The sequence below is a fragment of the Sinohyriopsis cumingii genome, chromosome 8, assembly GCF_028554795.1.
Source record: "Sinohyriopsis cumingii isolate HCF-2022 chromosome 8, ASM2855479v2, whole genome shotgun sequence".
Classification (NCBI taxonomy): Eukaryota; Metazoa; Mollusca; class Bivalvia; order Unionida; family Unionidae; genus Sinohyriopsis; species Sinohyriopsis cumingii.
Genome location: NC_142968.1, coordinates 126,277,353 through 126,288,502, shown reverse-complemented (window position 1 = coordinate 126,288,502; position 11,150 = coordinate 126,277,353). Strand labels below are relative to the sequence as shown.

The window sequence follows — 11,150 nt, the reverse complement described above, 5'->3', positions numbered from 1 at the left end:
GTCCACTTTGTATGCTATAATGAGCTTACCTGTAGTCATGTACTCAGAAACCATTGTCCACTTTGTATGCTATAATGAGTTTACCTGTAGTCATGTACTCAGAAGCCATTGTCACTTTGTTTGCTATAATGAGCTTACCTGTAGTCATGTACTCAGAAGCCACTGTCCACTTTGTATGCTATAATGAGCTTACCTGTAGTCATGTACTCAGAAACCATTGTCCACTTTGTATGCTATAATGAGCTTACCTGTAGTCATGTACTCAGAAACCATTGTCCACTTTGTATGCTATAATGAGCTTACCTGTAGTCATGTACTCAGAAACCAATTTCCACTTTGTACTCTTGTGAACTTTTAGTCTAGTATTATTTTACAGCATTTATAAATACAAAATAATAAAAAAAATGTTATACACAATTTTATGATCCGACTGTATGCTGACTTTAATAAAATAATGTCCTTAATTATAAAAATATGTCTTTAATAAAAAAAAATAAAACTATGATGAAGTTCAGTTGAAATATATACAAAATACTCTTTCCTTGAAGTCGACACTCTGAATACAAATGTGTAATAAATAGGAACACTCCTCATAACAAGTATATATTATTAAAAATGTGTGCAACATACCATATATTTTACATTTATGGTACAACATGAAAAGGTTAAAATGCCAGTAAAATCTGAACTATACAGTTCTAAACATGTGCTACAAATGGAACTAAGTTATTCAATGATAACTCAACTTAATTTGTTGTATCAAATAAGAAATAATAAGAATTTTTATGAATTAGATCATAGATATAAATATAAATTTCAAAATTCTGTATTAATATCACATAATTAACAATGGATAATGAAACATTACAATAATTGATGAGTACCAGTTTTCATTCATCCCCAGCCACCCCTTTGTTGATGTTTTAAGCAATAGACCTCCACACAAATCAATGAATTAAAATATCGATTGCAAATGTCATTTTTTGTAAATGTCATTTTTTGTAAAAACCAAGAAAATTGAAACCTAAGAAAATGAATTCAGAGTAACCAACATACAATTAATTTTAAAACTGGAGAAAGGTCAATGAAAATGTCAGAATGAAAAGTGTATATATATATATATATATATATATATATATATATATATATATATATATATATATATATATACATGTATCATAAATATTAAAATGCAGTTTAAAATATCACAAAAGACCATGTTAACAATTAAACCAAAAATCTATGGATAAAACGACATGGTAATTTAATAGGGATACTATTATCAATACAGAATACTATTATACTTAATCAATATTGTTAAGTATATTGTTACTGATTTATTTTTAAGGCATTCCTCAACAATATTTCTTCTACAGCTCTCTTCAAACAGTGAATTCCTTTTAAGCCTTCTCATTGTTGTTTTAAGCAACAGGCTCAAATTCAAATTTACAAGGCTGGGTCTGTGTAACATAAAAGTTACACAGTGCTGCAATTGCTAAAACTGGTATAATTCAATGCTGCTGCTAATGTGATCACTGCATTTTGACTTTCTTTGGTCCATACACTGTATCGACTGCAAATTTTTTAATACTGGATGATTATCATTCATTGTAATTTCTGTGTAGTTAACTTTTGATTTTAAATCAGGATTTTCCAAAATATCATGTTTAAGATATAGCTGAAACTTACGAATTATTTTACCATTTTGTACAGTGAAAAAAATAATGCAGTAAAAGTAACAATTTCAGATGCAGGCATGTGATGGCTTTGGGCAAGGTACCTACCATTTTGTCTTATTTTTCAAAAATGGCAGTGTGCATCTATTATCAATATTGAAACAAGAGTCCCTTGAAGGGGCTGACATGATTGTGTTCAAAATGAATCTCCAGGAATTTAGGATAAGACCATTTCTTATTTTCAAGTACTGGATGATGATTCTCTAATATTCTTAAGTGATAAGATTTTCAAATCAGACACTGTGGCAGCCATATTGAATGTAGCACTGGCACCATGTTCATTCAGGATAAACTAGACACAATTAGAAGACTTTACTTTTAGTGAAAAACACATGTTGATAGGACCACATGGATATCATAATTAGTCTTATGGAGAAATCCCTTGTCAATATGATATTCCATTTGGGAGGAGTAGAAATAATAAGCTTTGTAAGATGGTTACCATGGTGTTATATCACAAAGTGGCACGTCAAGCGGTTTTGCATGGAACGCAAAGGGCAGCCAACAGTGTCATTCTCACACTGGTAGCATCTGCTTGTTCATTTTGTAATTAATCTGGAAAAAAAGTGGCACACTATGTAAAATAGGTTTCTGACCCCTGTTATATCAGAAATATTATTTAAGTACCAGCTATGACATCATAGGAAACCTTCTGATGAAACACAATGTTAATATGATTTTCATGTCATAAGAAGTAGTGATAAGATTTTCAGAATGGCCACTGTAGTGGTCATAATGGATGTCAGATTAACACCAACTCAACATCATAAGAAGTCTTTCAGTTAAAACCCCATGCTGATATGACTCCTGATCAGGAAGGAGTAGAACAAGATTTTCAAGATGGCTGACATGGTGGACATAGTGGATGTCAGATTGGCATCATTTTTATTTAGGCCCAAGTAGACATCATACAGTGATTTTGCTGTAAATCTCATGTTGATATGACTTTCCATTCAGGAGTTGAAGCAATAACAAGATTTTCAAGCCAGCTGCTATGACAACCATATTGGACATCTGATCCACACCATTTGCATAAAGGGCCAACTAGACATTATAAAAATTATTTTAGTGAAACCTCAGGCTGATATGATCATTCATTCAGATTTAGTAGCAATAACAGGATTTTCAAGATAGTCACTATAGGGCCATATTGGAAGTCTTCAAGATAGCCACTGCAGTGCCATATTGGAAGTCTTCAAGATAGTCACTGTAGGGCCATATTGGAAGTCTTCAAGATAGTCACTGTAGGGCCATATTGGAAGTCCAAGTGGATAGCAAGATTTTCATTGTGTCTGCTGTGGTGGCTGTATTAAAGATTAGTTCGGCACCATGTTCATTCAGGAGCAACTAGACATCATACGAAGTCTTTTAGTAGAACCCCATGTTAATATGATCATCTATTCAGTAGCAATTTTAACATTTTAAAGATGGTCACTGTAGAGCCATATATGATGTCCATGTAGAAAGCAAGAATGTCAAGAAGTCTGCTAATATATTGATCTTGGACGTTAGATCAGAGCTATTTTCATTAGCAACAACTAGACACTGTTTAGCGAAAATCCCTTGTTGATATGACCATAAATAATAACAATATTTTAAAGATGGCTGAGTGGTGGCCATATTGGATCTCAAAGCAGCACCATTCTCATTCAGGACAAGCTAGACCTTGGCATGAATATGTGTGTAAAGTTTCATTCATGACAATCTTCTAACTAGTTTAGGCAGAGAAGCATAAAAAATATGTGCTAATGGATGGATGGACATTAAATGACAGACAGACACTGGATGAATGAATGATGGAAACTGACCATTATATAAGCCCTTGTGGTCATAGACCAAAATATCTCAAATAAAACTCTACAGTGGGATAGATCAAGGTTTTTAATATTAGATTCTAATAAAAAAATGTTGAAAGGAATTTTTTATCTAGCTCTTGATGTCACTGTTTCAGCTATTTATCATAGAATCTTTTATACAACTGTCAGCAGTGTACACAAGCAAGATGAATAAAACACACAAGTCTGAATACTTCAGTTCCTAACATGGTGACAAAAAATAATTCAAAAACATATAACTCTAAATAAAATCACATAAGCATGGGACTAAACAACAGGCATTCAATTAGATACAGGCTGTATAGATTATCACACAAAAGTTCCTCCTGATTACAAATGTATACACATTCAATACAATTTGATACATTTTATGTATAACATTATGTCACTGCAATGAATATAAAACATTATGACTTCATTAAGCAGGCCATGCCATAGTATGGAAGTAGGGATCAGATTTTAAAAATGGCCATTATTGCACCATTGATTAATGATCCATAGAAAGCATCAAAGCAGCTTCACAGTAGTGATAACAAACTAGTGTCAAGAGACTGATGTCAGATGGCACACTATCATATACACTATTCTGGCCTTTGACTAGTAAATCAATAAAAAAAAAGTGGGTTCAAAAGATTAGGCAGTTAAGGTGAGGTAATTCCATTTTCATACAAAAGTGGCTTCCTGACTGCTTGTGCACTCCTTTATTCCAACAATATCCCAACATTAAAAAAAATGTCTTAAAACTTTCACTGATGCACTCAGTATTCTGTATTGTCTGTGTAGATTTTCCTGTATTCTCAGCATAAAATTATAATTTTGCTTTTTCTTGTTCAAAAAGGTTGCTTTCTTAAGATTTTTCAAATACCTGTACTTAAAAAGCAATTAATTTATTATTTTCAATATTTTTTGCCACAAGTAATTTAAACACCTGAGCATAATTATGAAAAGGTATAAATGGTAGAAAATTCAATAAATAGCATACAAATTTTAAAATTAATCTTAAATATATCACAAAAAACAAAGGCATACAAAATTACCGGTAGCAGGATCATTCAGGACATTCAGTCAGTACATACATGTCTGAATATGGATTACAAACCTACTGATTATATTTGAAGTAACCCTTATTACTAAGTTTTAAGTCCAACTGCAAAGACCCAGATCTAAATGGCATAATACACTGGCAAATCCAGATCTATGCAGTTTGTTAGGAGTTATCAGTAGAACAAACAACACAGACTCTACTCTAGTGGCAGATTATGTGATAGCACATTAGGACCCAGCTGGTTTGCAATGCATCACAATGCAGTAATATATAAAAATATATATATATATATATATATATATATATATATATATTATGTAACATGGTTGATCAAAGAATGGTAAAAATAAAAAGATGGAAGAATAGTACAAGAAGAAGATAATGTAAACAGATAAGTATCACTTAATTAGAAATAAAATAATTCTAAGAACTGGAAGTCTGAAATGATCTGTAGAAAAGAAATCTATGTATAAAAATATATTGATCTGAAATATTTTTCAGATACACATTCCACAATGTTCATTCTATAGCAGTCTTTCGAAAAGCACTCCTGGCAGAAAAGGCATTGTGAGAATAATGGACCTTCTGGATCTCTGCTGTTTGTGGTTGGATCCAACTCATACCTTAATACACTTGCACGCAATGTACTGGTGTATCTAGGTCTACAGTTTAACATTTTTTTCTTCATACAACTGGCATAGATTCTGATCAATGGCACATCATGTACAAGTAGATCACATCATGTACAAATAGATCACATCATGTACAAGTAGATCACATCATGTACAAGTAGATCACATCATGTACAAGTAGATCACACAACATGTACAAGTAGATCACATCATGTACAAGTAGATCACATCATGTACAAGTAAATCACATCATGTACAAGTAGATCACACATCATGTACAAATAGATCACATCATGTACAAGTAGATCACATCATGTACAAGTAGATCACACATCATGTACAAGTAGATCACACATCATGTACAAACAGATCACATCATGTACAAGTAGATCACATCATGTATAAGTAGATCACACATCATGTACAAGTAGATCACACATCATGTACAAATAGATCACATCATGTACAAGTAGATCACATCATGTACAAGTGGATCATGCACAATCACAGTAAAGTGAGCCAAAAAATAACTCATCCTGAAATCCGACAAGTTCCACTCTAAATCTTCTATAACGTTGCTGGATGTTAGGCTATTCTCATAAAAATAGGCTCAAAATAATTTAAATTATGAAACTCAGATCCACAAATAACCTTGCAAATCAGTCAGGAGAGAAACACATTGAAAATGTATCATTCTAGGAGAGGGATGCATATTCATTGTAGAATCACATTACTATCTAATCCTATCAGAGAATTTGAACTTCAAGTTGAGTTTTGTTTTTTCCAGCAGTTTCAATATATATCCTGGCTCAATATACTTCAAACATTTTTTACACAAATCTCAAACTCAAGCTCAACACCCAAAATTATATATTACGCAAATTAAAATTATCATGCATGTGGAACATCTAGGTACATAAAATTCAGCATAACTACATATCATTTCTAAGATAACTAAGAAACATATTGCAAAAAAGAAATCAATACTTTCTTACAGTGAAATGACCTTGTACATCAACACCAAGTAGGATTCTGATATAGCCACTCATGTCATGCTGGGTTAATAAATACAACTGATAAATGGCTTGCAGACATTAATACAGTAACATAATAGGATCAATCCCATAACATACTTATTGGAAATCTCCTTTATTACAGTTTCAGTGCAAAAGCCATTCATTCCCTAGATACAATCTTATCTTGGCAACAGTTGCAATTAATAGTACTCTATCATATCCTGGTTGATTACAATATGGCATGTTTCAGGGCTCAATTCTGGGACTCATCTCATTTCTATTAAACATTATTACCTGTCACTGTATGCAGATGATGCAATGTTCCACACATCAGGCCAAACCATCAATGCAATCCAAAACCAGTTGCAGCATCATTTTATTCATATAAGTAAATGGAATCAAGTCAATGCAATGTATATCGGTACCAAAAAGACCACTACAATGGTACTAGGAACAATGTATATCAGTACCAAAAAGACCACTGCAATGGTACTAGGAACAATGTATATCAGTACCAAAAAGACCACTACAATGGTACTAGGAACAATGTATATCAGTACCAAAAAGACCACTGCAATGGTACTAGGAACATCAAACATTATCAATGCATAATTCCATTTGTCTGCAAATGATGAATGTATATGATATTATAGCTTCTAAACTACTGCAAAAACTTAAGAAATTAATACCAACAGATGCAAAGAAACTATTATATTCAACTTACATAGGAACTATAATGGATTACTGTTGCACAGTATTTGGCTCATGCACAAACACAAGCATTACCAGTAATCATGAAATCAAATTCAAAAGTGTGCTGCTAGAATTATACAATATGTCACTCTAATCATACCGTCGGTTGATATGTTTATGTCTTCAAACACTTTTGTGATATGAGCCCATAATCAATATGTTCATTCTTTCTTTCTTTTAAAAATATTGTGGAAATGTACCAAATGGTAAGTGCCACCCTTAAGTGACATTAGCTAAAATTTTAGTTCAAAGAATTGTATTGTCTGAAAATGAAGTATTATTAGTATTGTTAATTATAGGATTATTCATTATAGGATTGAATCTCAACTGAATTTTTATTTAAGTGTCAGACCCAGAGTTGTGGGACTTTTGACTTTATACCTGGGTAATTACGATAATAAAGTATCAGACATATGTATGAACTGAATGATTACAGTGAAACCGGAACTGAAGCTGCAATATATTTGAGCCCTTTCCTCATTTGGTTAGATTTTCCCATCCTTCTTAAAATGCATTTTAGGAACATTATTTTATTTCCTACACATTACTGTAAATCTTATATTTTTACTAATACAGCTTCTACATACAATGAAAAGTGTGTAATGAGTAACAGTGATGTGATGCTGATTACGTTACAGTGTTACATTTAGTGTGCAATGTGTAACAGTGATGTGATATTGATCTCATCAGTGTTAAATTTAGTGTGTGATGTGTAACAGTGATGTGTTGTTGTGTATATTACAGTGTAAATTTAGTGTCTAATGTGTAGCAGTGATGTGATGCTGATGTAATTACCATTTAAATTTAGTGTCTTTTGTGTAGCTGTGATGTGATGCTGATGATGTTACAGTGTAAATTCAATGTGTAATGTGTAACAGTGATGTGATGCTGATGATTTTACAGTGTAATTTTAGCATGTAGTGTGTAGCAGTGAAGTAATGTTGATGATACAGTGTAAAGTTAGCATGTAGTGTGTAGCAGTGATGTGATTTTGATGGTACAGTGTAAAGTTAGTGCATAAACTGCAGCAGTAATGTGATGCTGATGATGTTACAGTGTAAATTTAATGTGTAATGTGTAACAATGATGTGATGCTGATGATTTTACAGTGTAAGTTTAGCATGTAGTGTGTAGCAGTGATGTGATTTTGATGGTACAGTGTAAAGTTAGTGCATAAACTGCAGCAGTAATGTGATGCTGATGATGTTACAGTGTAAATTTAGTGTGTAATCTGCAGCAATAGTGTAATGCTGATGATTTTCCAGTGATATTTAGTGCATATTGACAATATTAAAACTAATGATGTTATAGAGATCATATATGCTTCATCACTTAACAAAGAAACAGGGATGAAAATTATCAACCCTGAAATGTCAATTTTACTAAATTTGTATTTGAGATCTGTTTGCACTGAAATCTGTTTGCATTCCAATCACTTTTGCAGATCAGATATCATGTCATTTTTCATTTATGTTCTCAAAAAATGCATTTTGACTTTGCATTTATCATTTCCATTCACTTCCCCTCGGTAGGAATACATTCTGACTTTGCATTTATCATTTCCATTAGTCATTTCCATTCACTTCCCTTCGGTAGGAATACATTCTGACTTTGCATTTATCATTTCCATTAATTATTTCCATTCATTTGGAATGCAAATACCAATATCTAGACTTTCTATTTTTGATAATACTAAATGGAGTAAACCATTACATATCTTATGTCAGTAAAACTATGCATAATAAGAAAAACGCACAAAATCCAAAAGACAGCACTGAATTTATTATAAATAAAAATTTATGTAATTCCAGTTTGTAACAAATGAAAAATTGTCTGTGCAAAGAATCTGATCTTGAATGATCAAGCAATATGGGCCTGAAACATGGGAATTTAATGATCAAACAATATGGGCCTCAACTAAGGAAATTTGATGATTGTGCAATATGGCCTAAACCATCGAAATGTAATCATGCAATATGGGCCTCAACCAAAGAAATGTAATGATCATGCAATATGGGCCTAGACCACAGAAATGTAATGATCATGCAATATGGGCCTTAACTAAGGAGATTTGATGATTGTGCAATATGGTCCTAAACCAATGAAATCTAATGATCATGTGATATGGGCCTAAACTGCAGAAATGTAATGATCATGCAATACGGGCCTAGATCATCAAAATATAAAATGTAATGATCATGCAATATAGGCATGAACCACAGAAATGTAATGATTATGCAATATGGACCTAGATCATCAAAATGTAATGATCATGCAACATGGGCCTAAACCATAGAAATGTAATGATCATGCAATATAGGCATTAACCACAGAAATGTAATGATCATGCAACATGGGCTAAATCACATCAGTTTAATGATCATGCAATATGGGCCTCAATTACAGAAATTACAGGATCATGCAATATGGACCTAAACCACAGAAATTACATGATCATGCAATATGGGCCTAAACCATGGAAGTTTAATGATCATGCAATATGGGCCTCAACTAAGGAAATGTAGTGACCATGCAATATGGGCCTCAACCACAGAAATTTCGTTGGAACCTAAATACAAATAAATTTTCAAACCAACGCATGAAACACATTTGCAGGTTTTGTTCTTTCAACCTGCATTAATCATTTTGTTTTCATTCTGCATTTTATTTTTACTTATTCTGTATTTTGTTTTCATCCAGTCTGCAGCTAATTTTAGTTTTGCTAGTAATTACTCATTTTCAGGGTCTATCCTTTTATAAGCCGAGGAAAACAAGACACTGCATGGTTAAAATCAGAACTCCTAATTGCCTAATTCTGAAGCAAAATTAATTTATTATGGAACAAAATAAGAGTAGCCAAACATGGTCTGAAACACTGGGTTCTATGGTTATGTGACAACAATTGTTTTAGGTATGTGATACAATATGAAGTAGCCATCTTGGAAACAAACCTCCCTCTTGCTGTATTCACAACAACTGAAAAGTAACATTAACTAATATGCCACTGTCCATCCTGAAAATTTGGCAGAATGAAAATTTTAAAAAATCTCCTGATTGATACTTCTATTCCATTGTCATGATCATGGCCTCATCTGAGGCAAGTAGATGCTTGAATTCATTCTTGAATGCATTATAATCTTCATAAGTGGCTGGAAGCTCTAACAGGTTTGAGCAAGTGTGAGCCTTTGGCATACGTTGAAAACCACGTGAAGTTGTGAAGGAGACCATGATAGGATCACGAGGTGTGCTTCGTTTGCCAGTGACAAACTGAATAAAATTTTCTAACTCTTCCAGGCTGAGTTCATTTAGTAAATTTTTCAAATACTGAAAAGCTCTTTGCTGACCATGACTCAAATTGCTGCTGTCTCCATCTATGTGGAGTCTAGCAATAATTCTGGTTGCTGTTGGTTTTAGGGCTATATATAAAATGTTCAAATGATCTGGATGTAGTAAAGACCAAAACACATCCATATGAATTGAGGGTATACCTGCCCGCATCAATTCACACAGAGGCTTGGGTTTACGACATATCTCATTTCTTGCTAGCAGGACAAGGTGTTCTGCAAAATTGTCTTCTTTGATAACTCCAGCATAGTCATATCGAGCAAATATTGACTGCAAATTTCCTTGTTCCTCTTCAGACAGTGAACTGTAATTAGAGAGTGCTTTGGAAATCAAGTTCCTATCATCAGAATCTATAAACAATAAAAAGTCCTTCAGGAGTGTCTCTTTTGCAACATCTAAAGTATCATATATCATAACAATAATGGTAGTCTTGCACAGAGGTATTGGGATTGTCTTCAGAAGTGCTACAGAGTGTGACAAAATGCTGCCAAGGACACGGAAAATTTCTTCTTCCACCATTTTGTGGGCAGGTAGATATGGAACTACATTCTCACAACCAATGAAAAACTGCTCTTGTGCTTTCATCCAAAATGAGGTGTACATGTCAGCCGTTATTCCCCCTGCATCAATCCCATTCTCATCAAACATTTTGACTTGCACACGGGATTGTGGCACTATAGGATCTGTGTAGTAGCAAATGAGATTGTTCACAATGTTATCACGGTTGACTACTATCTGCAAGGCTTGTTCACCAAGGGACTGATTAAATTCTTCTAGTCCTAAAAAGT

General features: G+C 33.1%; 1 protein-coding gene across 3 annotated transcripts in view; it reads right to left on the bottom strand.

Moving 5' to 3' along the window:
* Nucleotides 1–3,599: 3,599 nt before the first annotated feature.
* Nucleotides 3,600–11,150, bottom strand: part of LOC149794593 (uncharacterized) — a 91,221-nt gene continuing 83,670 nt past the window's right edge. For all 3 annotated transcript variants that reach the window (XM_089968883.1, XM_089968882.1, XM_089968881.1), the window contains one exon: nt 3,600–11,141. In XM_089968883.1, the coding sequence (XP_089825009.1) occupies nt 10,081–11,141 (1,061 nt within the window). In that variant the 3' untranslated portion in view covers nt 3,600–10,080. The remainder of the gene's footprint in view (nt 11,142–11,150) is intronic.